Here is a 14,388-nt window from a genome sequence, read left to right on the forward strand (position 1 = left end):
TTCAGTGTAGCCCAGGATGGCTTGCCACTCCTGATCTGGCCTCAGCTTCCTGAATGCTTGCAGTACAGGTGAGAGGCACCGTGCCTGGCCAAGAGCAAACTTCAACTCCATCTGTGACAGGGCCGATGCTGCTTCTCCAGGCGAGCCCTGGGCAGCAGGTCTGGTCCTCTGAGTGGCTGTCAGCTCACATGTTCAGCTGTCACCAATGACCCTGCCTGTTACAGGGAAGGAGACCGCCAGGGCGGCTACTCACATTGCTTCGGTATCCTCAGGGCCTCGCCGTCAGGCACCATCACCTGGTGCAGCACCCCTCGGAACTGGTAAAGCACTCGCAAGTTCTTCTCCTCCCCCACGCACGGGTCATAGAACCCCGGCAGCCCAGCCTGCAACAAACAGAGGGTCAGTCCAAGCCTGTACTGCTTCCCTCTGCCATTACCTGGGCACAGCGGACAGGGATGCGAACTTTGAAGCTTGAAGAAATGACCTTTCCAAAGGGTTCCTAGGCCAGACTGGCCCTCAGTATGTGTCCCTCCTCAGCATATACTGACTCAGCTGAGGTCTGACTTCTTGGGGAGCCAGGGCTCTTCTGGAGTGTCCACATCCTCTTTCTGGGGCATGGCAGGTGTGGGCTGTTTGCTATTTTCCTGGCACCTGGTGGGAGCTCTGTGGATACTTGCTGAGTGATTTCAGGGGAAGTGGAAGCAGGTTCCAGGCAGCATCCCACCGTAGGTCTGGCTGTCCTTGCCAAATGGACTTAAGCCCCAGGTGGCCATCCCTGTAGCTCGGGTGAGCACAGGGCCAGACGGTCAAGCTGTACCTTGGAGGCCTCCGTGAGGATCAGCTTCGACTCCTTCACTAGGCACTGCAGGGGCACCGTAACGTCAATCACCTTCACCTTCTCATTCCTCCTGCTCCTGTCGTTGACAAACTTCCCGTACCAGGCATTCACAATGATGAGCCCTGTGGACCGATCAGTCAGGAATAGGCAGGGCTGGCTTCCCTTGGAACCCTCGAGACCCCCAGTGCCCAGTCCAGCCCAAGAGAGGACATCTTCTCACCCATTCTGGACTCCTCTGCTTCAATTATTCTTCGGACAGATTCCTGCATCAGCCGGACCTGAGAGGACAAGGTGAGCGGGTCGGGCCCTGGGCTTGAATGGCAGACACCCAGTCTGTGCCCGTGCCTGCCATGCGCTAGGACACCGTAGGGAAGAAGCAGGCCCTGTGAGCTCAGCTCAACAATCCGAAGGTTTGAAGCCCTCAGCTCTACAGGCAGCGTGAGGAGTCACCGACATGGTGTAACCCCCATAGTGATTCCACTGGGAGGGGACAGCACCTCAGATTTCTTTCTAGAGATTCTGCATAGGCGAGTGACCGGATGAGAAATTATTGAATATACTGTATTTAAAAATGAAGAGACATGCCGGGCGTGGTGGTGCATGCCTTTAATCCCAGCACTTGGGAGGCAGAGGCAGGCTGATTTCTGTGAGTTCAAGGCCAGCCTGGTCTACATAGTGAGTTCCAGGACAGCTGGGGCTACAGGGAGACCCTGTCTCAAAAAGACAAAATAAATAAATAAATAAAATAGATACACAGTGATGAGTTCAAGGCTAACCTGGGCTGTATAATGAGTTTGGGGCTAGTCTGTGGTACAGTGAGATGTTGCTTCAGAGACAGGTCACCTGAGCAGCAAGGCACCCCCACTCTTCCTCCACCTCTTCTTTCTTTGAAATAAGGTCTCCCTGTATCCCTGGCACTCACTTCTCTACCAGGTTGGCCTTGCTCTCACAGGGGTCTGCCTGCCTCAGACTCCTGAGCAATGGGATTAAAGGTGTGAGCCACCATGGCCCCTCCACTCTTCTTGAAAAAGACCAGTGTTGGCAGGTGTGGTGGCACACACCTTTAATCCCAGCACTTGGGAGGCAGAGGCAGGCAGATCTTTGTGAGTTCAAGGCCAGCCTGGTCTACATAGTGAGTTCCAGGACAGCTGGGGCTACAGGGAGACCCTGTCTCAAAAAGACCCCCCCCCCCCCAAAAAAAGACCAGTGTCTTATGCTGCACTGCTGTGTTATTCAGTGGGCAGGGCGATGCACTGCCCTCCACTGGGCACATACATGCCTGGCCCCCAGCATGCTCCCAGGTGCCTTTCCGCCCTTTCTCTGGTCACCAGGAATCCCACTGTAGCTAGCCAGGATGCTTCTGCTCCCTCATGTCCCATGAAAGGCAGTGCGTAGAGGGAAGAAAGGAGGGCAGTACTTCCACTGTAAAACCTTGTTAGGCTTTGGTGGTTGTATTTCTCTCACAGGCAGAGTCTGAAGTCTCCAGAACATCCCCCACAGGCCACAGAAAGGCTCAGTGGTAAAGCTTGTTGGAAAAGAAAAGACCTAAGGTGCCAAGACCAGCACTGGGTGTGAAGGAGCTTCTTTCACAGTGCCAGCTTCAGGAGGATGAGCCAGAGAGAGAGAGAAGAGAGAGAGGAGACAGAGACAGAGAGAAAAGGAGGGGGTGAGGGCAAGAGGAAGACAGAGAGAGAGAGCGAGAGGGCGAATGAGCGCGTCCTGGCGTTCTGGGCTCTGCCCCGCACGGCGCACTTACAGCAGCTTCGGCCTCTTGCTTCTTCTGCAGGATGTCGCTGGCGGTGCTCTCCCTCTGCTTCTCTAATTCCCTTTCATGAGAGAAGCACAAGGCACACGTGTCACAGTGAGCCAACAGGGCCCCCTGCTGGACCTGAGCCCAGCATGCACCACGGGATAGGAACTAGGTTTCTGTGTGGGACTTTAGAAGGTACTTCCCTGAGAGCCTCAGGCCTGTGCAGCTTCCTTTGAGTCTGCGCCCCGCCTGTCTCCTTGGGAGGAAGGCTCCACGAGGCAGGGATCTCGGGAGATTCTGCTAACCTTCTGAAGAGTTTTAAAGTGCACTTTGGGCAGGTATAATTCATATCACTTTAGATACATAAAAATACACTTTGCCAGGGCTAGAGAGATGGCTCAGTGTTTAAGAGTACTGACTTCTCTTGCAAGGGCTAGAGAGATGGCTCAGTGTTTAAGAGTACTGACTTCTCTTGCAGAGGACCCGGGTTCAATTCCCAGCACCCACATGGCGGCTACGAACTATCTTTAACTCCAGTTCCAGGGGAATCCGAAGCCCTCTTCTGACCTCCGTGGCACTGCATGACACATGTGGGCAATACACTCAAACACATAAGATAAAAATAATAAAATATTAAAAAAAACCCCAACACTTTGCTGTAGCAAAGTACAGGGACTCGGAGTCAGCCTACATGAGTCCTATCAGAACACACGCCCAGCACACATTCTGTGTTCCGAGCCCTAAACTTCCATGGGAACTGGGTGCCTAGACTGTAGGAAGGCAGCTGCCAGAGGCAGCCGGAAGAGGAGCCCCATCCCTCCTTGCTGGCTCAGTGCCCCAGTAGCTTGGATGCTCACAGAGGACCTCTATACCACCTTGTGTTTCTGAGGGATACGCCTGCTCAGTTTAGGCTCAGTGGGTTCCCAACAAGAAAAGCAAAGGCAAGCTTTCCATGACTGTGGTAGCACCGCCCTGGAACATTACCCACTCACTACACTAGAGCTCAGTGCAAGAGAAGCGCTGACTCCTCTGAAGGCAACGAGACTGTTCTGAGGGACGGCGCAGAGCTGCGTCATGGAAGGCACATCCACTTCTTTCTTTTTTCAGATATTTTATCTTTTTTTTTTTTTTTGTTTGGTCTTTTTGAAAGGGTCTCCCTGTAGCCCCAGCTGTCCTGGAACTCACTATGTAGACCAGGCTGGCCTTGAACTCACAGAGATACCCTGCCTCTGCCTCCCGAGTGCTGGGATTAAAGGTGTGTGCCACCACGCCTGGCTAAATATTTTACTTTTTAAAAAAATTTTTTTAATTTTAGCTGGGCATGGTGGCACACGCCTTTAATCCCAGCACTCAGGAGGCAGAGGCAGGTGGATCTCTGTGAGTTCGAGGCCAGCCTGGTCTACATAGTGAGTTCCAGGACAGCTGGGGCTACAGGGAGACCCTGTCTCAAAAAGACCAAAAAAAATTTTTAAAACATTTTATGTGTGGGTGTATTGCCTGCACGTAGGTAGGTGCACCTGCATCATGCAAAGCCCTCGGAGTTCAGAACTGGATGTTGTTTTCCCCTGGAACTGGAGTTATGGATGGCTGTTAGCCACCATGTGGGTGCAGGGAATCGAACCTGGGTCCTCTGCAAGAGCAGCCAGAGCTGTTAACTGCTGAGCATCTCTCCAGGCCCTAATATCTCGTCCTTTCTGAAAATGGGACTGGCAAAGGAAGGGGTAGCTGTCTGTTGCCGCTGCTGCTGGCCAAGGTTTACTGAGGCCCTGGCAGGTCTCGGAAGCCATGCTAAGCTCTTTGCTGGCATTGTCTAGCCTAATGTTCCACGGAGCAGCTTCTCCTACTGTCTCTAGTTTAGAGGAGGAGTTGGAGGCACAGGTTTCTCAGTGTTAAACTCACTTTTCTTTTTGAGCCCTGAGGTAAGGTTTGATGATCAGACGGTGCATAGCGAAGTAGATCACGAGAGGCCCCACGGTGGCATAGAACACGGCACTGGGCAGGAGCTGATCCGTCAAGTGAATAGGGAAGAAGTAGGTCTGGCTGGCTCTGTTCAGCCTGGGGAATGAACACACACAAAACACCCAAGTGAGTCTTCAGGGAGAGTCAGGGGGTCTCAGCCACGGGAAGAACCTCTCAGGTGCCCGCACACCAACTACAGGGAGCGTGTGGCCTGCCAGCTTAACAGGCTACCCTCTCCCATTCCCTGCTGTGAAGCCTAGCTTCAGGAGTTGACTAGTTTGACTGAAGGTCCCACTCTGCACTGACCTCAAGGACAAAGCATAAGCGAAAGCTTCACCAGAGCAAATGCACATACTCCATGCTCTATGGCTATGCTGAATCAAAGGTCTGTGAGGAGAGGCATGAAGTCCTGGAGACAGCTCAAAAGATTTCAGAAGTTACCAAGTTAAGGAGGCCCCGTAAAGGCTGAGGACTTCCTGGATTAATGGTCCCAGAGAGAGCAACGGAAGCCTGACTACATATAAAAATAAGGATTGGGGCTAGAGATGGCTCAGTGATTAGGGCTCCTTGTGCTCTTGCAGAGGGCCAGAGTTTGGTTCCCAGCACCCATACCAGATGGCTCATAACTACCTATAATTCTAATTCCAGGGGCTCTGAATCATCTGGCCTCTGTAGGCACCACATATAAACATAAAAAATAAAAACATCTTAAACAAAACAAGGACTTTATTCATGTTTTGAGATGGAGGATTGGGAGGAGGTGTGTCTCACTAAGTTGTCCAGGGTGGCCTTGAACTCCTCCTGTCCCAGTCTCCCTCTGTGCTACCAACTGGGTCTCAGATTAGCCTTTGCTTGCTTTTGTTTTATTTTAAAACAAAGACGTCAAGAACTGGGCAGCAGTTAGAGGCAGGCAGACCAAACAGAAGGCACTGCCAAGTTTCCCGTTTTACTCTTTTGGTGTTGGGAGTGGAACCTGAGGCCTTGTACATGCTAACCATGTGCTCTGCCACTGAACTGACTCCCAGCTCATTTAGGAGTATGTATTTGTCCAACTTTTTTTTTTTTCTTTTTTTTGAGACAGAGTCTCCCTGTAGCCTCAGCTGTCCTGGATTCACTATGTAGACCTGACTGGCCTCGAACTCACAAAGATCTGCCTGCCTCTGCCTCCCAAGTGCTGGGATTAAAGGTGTGCACCACCACGCCCAGTGAGCAATGTATTTCTAATGAAACTAGAAAATACTTTGAATTGCCTGATAAAGAAAACACAACATTATCAAATGTATGAGATGAAGTAGTATTTAAAAGGAACTTTGTCTTAAAATGTTATTACTAGAAAAGAAAGGTCTCAGCCAGGCAGGCCTGGTGGCAGGATTGCTGTGCATTTCAGGCCTGCCTTGGTTACAGAGCAAGACCTTATCTCAGAAAAAAAAGAGAAAAAGAAAAAAAGGTGGGCATTATGGTGTATGCCTGTAATCTGAGCACTCAGGAGGTGGAGGGTGGAGGGTCAGGAGCTTGAACCTGGCCACAGCTACATGGTGAGTTTGAGGCCAGCTGAGTCTATGTGGGAGCCTGTTTCAAGCAAAACAGGAAAGAAAAAAAAAAAAAAAAAAAAAGGCAAAGAGAAACCAAAATCAGTATAAAAGGAATAAAAGGATTACAAGCCAGTGAAACGCAACAGAAATAAAAGAGAGAAAAAAAATGAGTTTTTTGGAAAACAGTAACAGAACAAAACAATAGCAACAAAAACCAAAACCAAGTACCAGACAAACTGATTCAAGAAAAAGATGGAGGGCTGGAGAGATGGCTAAGAGCACTGACTGCTCTTGCAGAGGACCCAGGTTCGACTCCCAGCACCCACATGGCTAACAACCATCTGTAGCTCCAGTTCCAGGGAATCTGACGTCTTCTTCTGACCTCTGTGGGCATTGGCTGACGTGTGCATTCATATATGCAAGCAATACAGTATATGTAATTAAAAAAAATTATATATAATAAAGATGTAAGGCTGGGTGTGCCCGTGCAGAGGTTTGATCCCAGCAAAGGCAGGTGATCTGTGAGTTCAAGGTCAGCCTGATCTACATAGCAAGTTCCAGGCCAGCCAGGGCTATACACTCTGTCTAAAAAAATAAATAGCTTTTTAGTGATGAGGTGGAAGGAAGATCTGCTCTCTTAAGGATACGCAATTTTGTGGACCATGTCAGCTCCTCTCTACCCTCAAGCTCTGAATAAACTGGTTTGACCCTACCCTAAAAATAAAGAAAATGAAGTTGGAAAGTACACAAATTATCAATTAACTCACCATAAGTAAAAGACATGCAGATGATATGAACAAACTTATGCTAACAATCGGACACTTAGATGACACTTGAAAAGCCATTTACAAAATGCTGACAGAAGGTGAAATAAAAAATTTTAAAGCCCTCTATTTCTGAAAGAAAATTTAAACTTGGGTCCCACCCCCAAGACACCTCATTGTGCATACAAATATTCCCAAGTCTCAGATTCAATATATTTATGGTCACAAGTGTTATGGGTAAAGGACATCTAATCAATATAAAAATTAAGTTTGGAAAGTCTATCACAAAAAGCTCACGGTGACAAGCCTTGTGACAAGAATCCGATTCAGATGTTATCTGCACAAAAGTACCGAAACACCTGCGATTGGAGTGCAGTGCCTTAGCAACCTGTGCACTCAGCAGTGCTCCCAATCAGATGAAGAGGGGGATCAGAATGCAGCAGCTCTGGCCCATCACCCTTTACTGAATCGTCTCCAACGGTGGAGGACTGGAGCTGTCTCTGAGCTTGCTAAGCTGCTCAGCTATGACCTCTGAAACAGACACAGCGGCTCAGAGCGTATAGGCCGAGGTCCACTCAGGTACCAGGCGGTGCTGTAGGGTGAAGGTGATGGCTTTAGCAGTCAGGCCACATTTACCCTGAGGTAAGAGGCCAGCATAAGAACCAGCCATGTGGAGCTGGAAGGTCAGCAAGGGCCAGGTGGGAACTGATGTGCCTCAGGAGCAGCTGGAGCAGGTGGAAGCAGCAGTTAGGACAGTGAGGGGCTGTACCAGAAGAACCTTGCCCTTGCCCTCAACAGAGGAGTCAGCGAGGGCTTCATCTGGTACTGGGGTTGCCCCAGGGATCCCCATATGCTAGGCCAGCACTCTACCGATGGGCTCTACCCGGTCCTCACGCTGAGGTGTTGAGGAGAGTGACACAGCTGATGGGGCTGACGGGATTACTGCGGGGAACACAAAGATGAGGAGCAGAGCTGTAACAGACCAGAGGGAGGCAGCAGAGTCCTCGAGAAACCCTGGGTTCAGGACAGGCTTTCTGTAGAGATATGAGGTGACTATGGGATGTCAGATTTGGACTGAGAGAACAGAAGATTAAGGGCAATGCCAAGGTGTTTGGATGGAGCCACTGGAAAGCTGGAGCTGTCCTTTACTGAGGTATCCGAGATGTCAGAAGGGCACGTGTACCGGAAGGCAGAGGAAGGGTCGTCTGAAATGCTGTTAAAATGTGCAAGCCTGCCGGGTGTGGTGGTGCACACCTTTAATCCCAGCACTCGGAGGCAGAGGCAGGCGGATCTCTGTGAGTTCAAGGCCAGCGTGGTCTACATAGTGACTTCCAGGCCAGCTGGGGCGATGTGCAAGCAGAGCTCTGTACAAGGGTGCTGGATGTACAGTGCACTTTATGCAATGAGCCATCTCGGGGCCCCAGATACTTTATTTTAAAATTTACTGAGACAGGGTCTTAATGTGTAGCCTAGGCTGGCCTCGAACTCTTTTTATTGCGTATATGTGTGTGCGTGTGTGTGTTCTGAGTATGGAGGTCAGAGGACGGCCTCGTGTCATTTCTAGGGTGCTATTAAAGATGAGATCTATCACTGGCCTGGAACTCGCTTAGAAGGCTAGCTGGCTAGTGAGTCCCAAGGAGCACTCTGTTTCCACCCCCTCCACCCCCAGCAGTCACAAGTGTGTCACCTCACTTGGCTTCTTCATGGGTTCTGGGGATCAGCTTAGGTTCTCGAGCAAGCACTTTACTGACAGAAGCTGGAGATACAGTAAAGTTGGCCCCTGTATTCACGGGACACTGGCTCTAGGAGTCCACTAAATACCAGCATCTATAGATGAAGGCACTAAAAATCATGAGGCCAGATGGAGCCACTTGGGATAAGAGCTCACATAGACCAGGACAATCTCCCAGAGTTGCCTCTGGGTAGAGGTTTGGGAGCAGGAAGAGACAACCAGGAAGAAAATCCAGAGCTGGAGCTTGGTGTCTTGGAATCCCAGTGCAGAGAGGTATTAAAATGGGAGGGCCACTGGGGCACCTGGCTGAGGATGGAGGGCCGTTCTCTGTATAGGAAGGAGAATGCCCACTGGCACTTAGAAGGCTGCTTCTGCAAAGGGCTAGGGAAGAAGCCCAACTGCAGTAAAACAGAAAGCCAGCAAATGGGAGCTGGGTGTGGGGCACACGTCTAATCTCAGTACTGGCAAAGCTGAAGCAGGAGTTTCAGGTTGGCCTTGGCCATGTGAGACCCTATGTCAAACAGAACAAAACAAAGCCCTGAGCAAGCTCAGCCAGCATTTCTGAAGAACCGGGCAAGCTGGAGAAAGGAATGCATGCGCCAAGCAATCACACAAAGGGAAGCCGATATTGCGGTGCCTAGGGTGGCACTGGGGAGCCACAGGGCCACTGGGCAGAACTGGTGAGGTGTGACCTACCCAGCGGACAACCACACAGCCAGGGAAGGTGGGGCAGGGCCTGGGCCCGCACTATCTCACTGCTAGACTAGTACTCCCCTCATCTCTGCTTACGCAGCTGAGCGAGAAGCAATGGCACACCGAGGAATTGATTCCAAAGCACAAACTACCGTCAGGCATTCCCTGACAGCAAGAGCCAGGCTCAGGTTCAGCTTACTTGACTTTGAGAGACACGCCCTGTGGGACGCCAATGCTGACGGCCGCACCCAGGACACTGTGTCTGGAGATCTTCCTCTCCGCTCCATACTCTACTACTGTCCCGAAGAAGCCAGCCCTGTGGGGCAGAGCACAGCGGTCAGCAGCTGTGTCCCTTCTACCCACAGCCCACATGGAGAACAGTCTGGATCTCTACTCCCCCACTCCTGTCCACCCACCACTCATGGGACACCCTGGAGATTCTCCAGCAGGAGAGCCCCTCAGGGAGCATCGTGAGTGTGAGGTGTGCACAAAGCCCCACACCAGGCTCCACACTGACAGCCCTCCACAGAGCAAGCTCACCTGTGTTGGCAAGGCTGAGACTTACTTGAGTGACCCTTTCACACGTGTCTGGTCATCATCCTGGAACTTGTGCTGATAGCTAATCAAGGCAAAGGAGTGAGGGATCCCTAGCTGAGGAGAGAGAGGAAGAGATGCAGGTCCAACTTCAACATTCTGAAAAGACAATGCCTAGCTGTCCAACGGGTGCTGGGTACTGCTGTGCAGAGCAGTACAGCCACAAGCATGGCATGACACGCTGAGAAAAGTCAGTGATTTTGTCACTGAGGGTCCCCAGTGGACCTACAGAAACCAAGGCAGCTAAGATTGGTCACTAGGGGATATAATCTTACTGTGAGGTTGTTGACAGGACCGCTACACAACGCACGACTGTAAAACACCGAGACTTTCCATAAAAGTGCAATTTACTAGCCTCTCAGGAAACAAGAAACCCTGGCGACAGTAGGCCTGTGTCCCTCGGTGGTGGGAGCTGGGGAACAGCTGCTCTGAGGGGGCCTGTTTCCTACCAGCTTCTCTCTGTCCGGCCACAGTGCCCTTCGTGGATTGCAGGGAGAGGGACATGACGGGCGTCCTCAGCTCACCTGCAGGGCAACGGTGAAGTGGCAAGTCTTGGTGTCCCGAACAATGCTTGTGTTCATGGCTGACTGGATACCCCATCGCCACTGCAGGTAGCCCACGGTGTTCTTGTCCAGGTTCCGAGCTAGGACGGTGGTAAGGCCAGGCCGGATTCCACGGGACGAAAACTGCAGAGCACAGTTTGTCGTCACAAAGCTGGGGACACAGACAGAAAGGGTCTGGATGACACCTGCTCTGGACTGTTCTATCTCCTCCCGCTAGGCAAGACCTTTCTCGGCATCACTCCCACGAATTTCTGGGCCAGCTCTCAGCAAGGAAAGGCAGCAGACCAGGGAATGAGAACGTGAACCAGGGCCCTCCCAGTGACTCACGCTCCTTGCCCCCCGCCCCCTGACTTAGAGGCACCTCAATGCTGTGCTCCTAAGCCAACCAATGGCGATTCTACAGTGTGATCTGGGGACACTTTCAAACAAGGCGGCTCCCAGAGTCCACCAACACGGATGATACCTGGCTGATCTGCAGACACTCCTGTGCCAGGCACCCCAATTTCTTCAGTGTGGCTCAGAGGATCAACAGCCTCCCAGACAATGCCAGAGGGCAGCAGAATGCAGACCCACTCACCTCAAGCTCACCCCACACAACCCAGGTCAGACTTTTCTGGGTGGAACCTAGGTGGCAGTGTATTTTTAACAACTACCTGAGGGACCCTGACGTGCGTCCGCAGCAATAACTAGTGAGTCAGGCAGCAGAGCTGCTTCCTGCATGGGCTCCGAGATCAGCTTCTGAGGGAGGGAGCCCAGCCCCACTTTCTGGCTAAAACGTACATCTTAATCTTACTTTACCAAAATTCACAGCACGCACTGAGGCGGCATCTGATCAGCTGGTTTCTTTGGGATACAGTCCAAGGTTGAATACACTGCCTAGCTGTTGGTTTCTTTTCTAAGCTCTGGAAATAACAAATTTACCATTGAAAGAGCAGTAAACACAGTAACTTATCAGATTACTGACTGTATCTGTTTCCAATAGCGTCCTTCAGCCGATGAATGAACAAGCCATTACTTTCCACAGGCCGCAACCCTAAGGCTTCTGTCATGAGCTCCTGCTTTACCCACCTAGGGTCAGGGTCAGGCAGAGAGAAGGAAGTTCACCATAAGGACTTCAAGAGAAGATGCTGAGTGAAATTTCAAGGTTAAGTTAAAAGAATGAGATCCCTGGTCTACCACAGAGACTGAGGATCTGTTTTATTTTGTCCCAGATGGAGGAAAATGCTCTTGTGGGAAGACCAGCAAAGCATACACTAGATGGGGAAAAGGAGCCTATTCTACCAGGCTGGCTGCACAGCTGGCCTCAAGCTTACCACGTGGCTGAGGCTGGCTTTGAACTCCTACTCCCACAGCCTCCATTTCCCAAATGCTGGGATTACAGGTGTGTGTAACCACACTTGGGTGTCCTGTTTTCTTTTGAGACAGGGTCTTACTAAGTTGTCCAGTTGATCTCAAACTTGTAATCCTCCTGCATCAGCCTCTAGAGTAGTGGGGAATTACACCCGGCTTTACACAGAAACCCTGTTTGATTCAGAGTCTCATATATCCATCCCAGGGTGGCCTCAAACTCTCCCTATGTAGCCGAGGATGACCTTGAACTTCGAATCTTCCTTCCTTTACCCCCAGTGTGTGCACCATTGTATCTGGTTTTATAGCAACTTTTGGATAGAGATATGACCTTACAAAGAGCTGGTGGAGACAGGGCATCCCCAGAAGCCTCACAGGTTAGGGAGCCCTGAAGGACAGATGTAACTAGTCTGGCATGTTAATAATTTGGCATCCCTCTTTATGAAGCACCCCTTGTTATTATAGTCTTTCTTGTTTATAAATCTGGATTTTCAAGTCTGACAAACTCTGGTATTATGACAATAGAATTCAATTTCCTGGACTACGCGGGCTGATGATGAACCAGCCTATGTCCTCTGTATAGCACATGGACACTTCCATGCTTACCCAGAAGGAAATGGTCACAAGAGTTCCCTTAACAAGGATCTCCTAAAATCGTCTGATCTTAGAACCACCTAGAGGAATGGGGCTTGTGGGTAAAGTGCTTGCTGTGGGAGTGTGAAGACCTCAGTCTGAACCCTGAGAACCCAGACAGAAGCAGGGTGCTGTAGCGCAAGTGTCTGTAACCCCAGTGTCCTCTGGGGACTTGGAGTGGAGACAGGGCATCCCCAGAAGCTCCAGAGCCAGCCAGCCTGGCAGATCCAGAGGAAACATAGCAGAGACCCTGCCGCAGACAAGGTGGAGGGCAAGGACTGACACCTCGGTTGTCCTGACTTCCACATGCACATCCCACAGTCACACACACACACACACACGCACACACACACGCATAGACACATCCCAACGTGCAAAACAATAAAGAAAAGAAAGAAAAGAGAAGAAAGAGAGCTTAGGTGATGCTGCTTTGAGAGGCTCAGGTCACATTCTTGGGAGTCTCATTTCCCAGGAGCTTTTCTTTCTCTAACTCTAGGGCTGAGAATCTCCACTGAACTTCCTTAATGAATTCCAACTCTCTTAAAAAATACACACACACACACAATCATCTGGGGACCTGAACAACCAGATTCCTAGCTCCCTAGGTAGTCAGTTTTTTTCTTTCTTTCTTTTTTTTTTGGTCTTTTTGAGACATGGTCTCCCTGTAGCCCCAGCTGGCCTGGAACTTACTAGGTAGACCAGACTGGCCTTGAACTCACAGAGATCCACCTGCCTCTGCCTCCCAAGTGCTGGGACTAAAGGAGTACGCCACCACACCTGGCTGGTAGTCAGCTTTTTTTATTTTTTGAGACATGGTCTCCTTGTAGCCCCAGCTAGAACTCACTATGTAGACCAGGCTGGCTTTTAACTCACAGAGATCCACCTGCCTCTGCCTCCCAAGTGCAGAGATTAAAGGTATGTGCCACTGTGCCTGGCATTAGCTTTTTATCAGCACCCAGCATGACAACCCTAAGACAGGACACCACTGATACATGCCCACAAGGAATCCCCAGCATGTGGTTATGCATGCTACTGTCCCCATCCCCTTCCCAGTCCTGTAAATCCAACTCGTAGAGACTTGAGGACTCTGGGTAGACCTAGAATGTCTGTGCCTTCCACTATCCCCTTCTGCCTGAAGAGCTGAGTTGGCAGCCCTCTTATACTGTCCAAGCCTCTTGTCTGTTGTCACTCACACAGCTTCTTACACCTGCCCACCTGCCATGGTCATCATCCATCCCTCTGGACTGAAGGACAACCTTATAGGTATGCAGACACATATTTACTGGAAATAAAACAGCTTCCATGTTAAAACCCACCCCCCTGCCCCCCGGACTCCTTCAGTTTTACTTCCCCAGGAAGAAAGAGAGGTGAGCTCACAGAGACCCTGAGCCCATAAGGGAAAGAAGGGCACTGCTGTGGCTTCAGAAGGGACAGCAGCCTTAAGATTAGAAAAAAAAATCCATTTCTCTGTATGTACGTCACTTGGGCACATACACGCCACAGTCTGCGTTAGTCAGACAGCCTTCAGGAGTCAGTTCTCTCCTTCCACCAGGTCTTAAGGCTTGGGAGCAGGCAGCTCCACGTGCTGAGACATATTCCTGGCCCTGGTGGTTAACTGTCAACTTGACACAATTTAGAATCACCTGAGAATGGAATCTCAGTGAGAAGCTGTGGAGACTAGGATGGTGTGTGGGTGAGCCCGTGGGAGACTTTGTCAATGGAGCTAACTCAGGTGGGAAGCCCGTGATGTAGGCTCTGGACTGTGTGAAAAGGGAGCAGGCTGAATGCTGCAGGCAAGCATTCTTTGATGTGCTGCGAGCAGCTCCCTCAAGCTTCTGCTGCCATGACTTCCCCACAATGACTGACTGTGATCTGGAGCTGAGAGCCACAATAAACCCTTACCCCAAGCTGCTTTTTGTCGGGGTATTTTGTCACAGCAATTGGGAAGGAAACTAGACACACACATAGCCCTGAGAGCGCGTG

At 50.7% G+C, this 14,388-nt stretch overlaps 1 protein-coding gene across 2 annotated transcripts in view; it reads right to left on the minus strand.

Moving 5' to 3' along the window:
• The window catches only part of Dnajc11 (DnaJ heat shock protein family (Hsp40) member C11), a 58,987-nt gene that overhangs the window by 1,650 nt on the left and 42,949 nt on the right, over positions 1–14,388 (minus strand). For both annotated transcript variants that reach the window (XM_008822437.3, XM_029558271.1), the window contains 8 exons: positions 10,387–10,576; positions 9,834–9,919; positions 9,468–9,584; positions 4,488–4,643; positions 2,595–2,664; positions 1,059–1,116; positions 818–960; positions 254–383 (listed from right to left, as the gene is read on the minus strand). In XM_008822437.3, coding sequence (XP_008820659.1) covers positions 254–383; positions 818–960; positions 1,059–1,116; positions 2,595–2,664; positions 4,488–4,643; positions 9,468–9,584; positions 9,834–9,919; positions 10,387–10,576 — 950 coding nt within the window. The remainder of the gene's footprint in view (positions 1–253; positions 384–817; positions 961–1,058; positions 1,117–2,594; positions 2,665–4,487; positions 4,644–9,467; positions 9,585–9,833; positions 9,920–10,386; positions 10,577–14,388) is intronic.

Source organism: Nannospalax galili, unplaced genomic scaffold (genome assembly GCF_000622305.1).
Source record: "Nannospalax galili isolate Female #2095 unplaced genomic scaffold, S.galili_v1.0 scaffold1488, whole genome shotgun sequence".
In the NCBI taxonomy this organism is placed as follows: Eukaryota; Metazoa; Chordata; class Mammalia; order Rodentia; family Spalacidae; genus Nannospalax; species Nannospalax galili.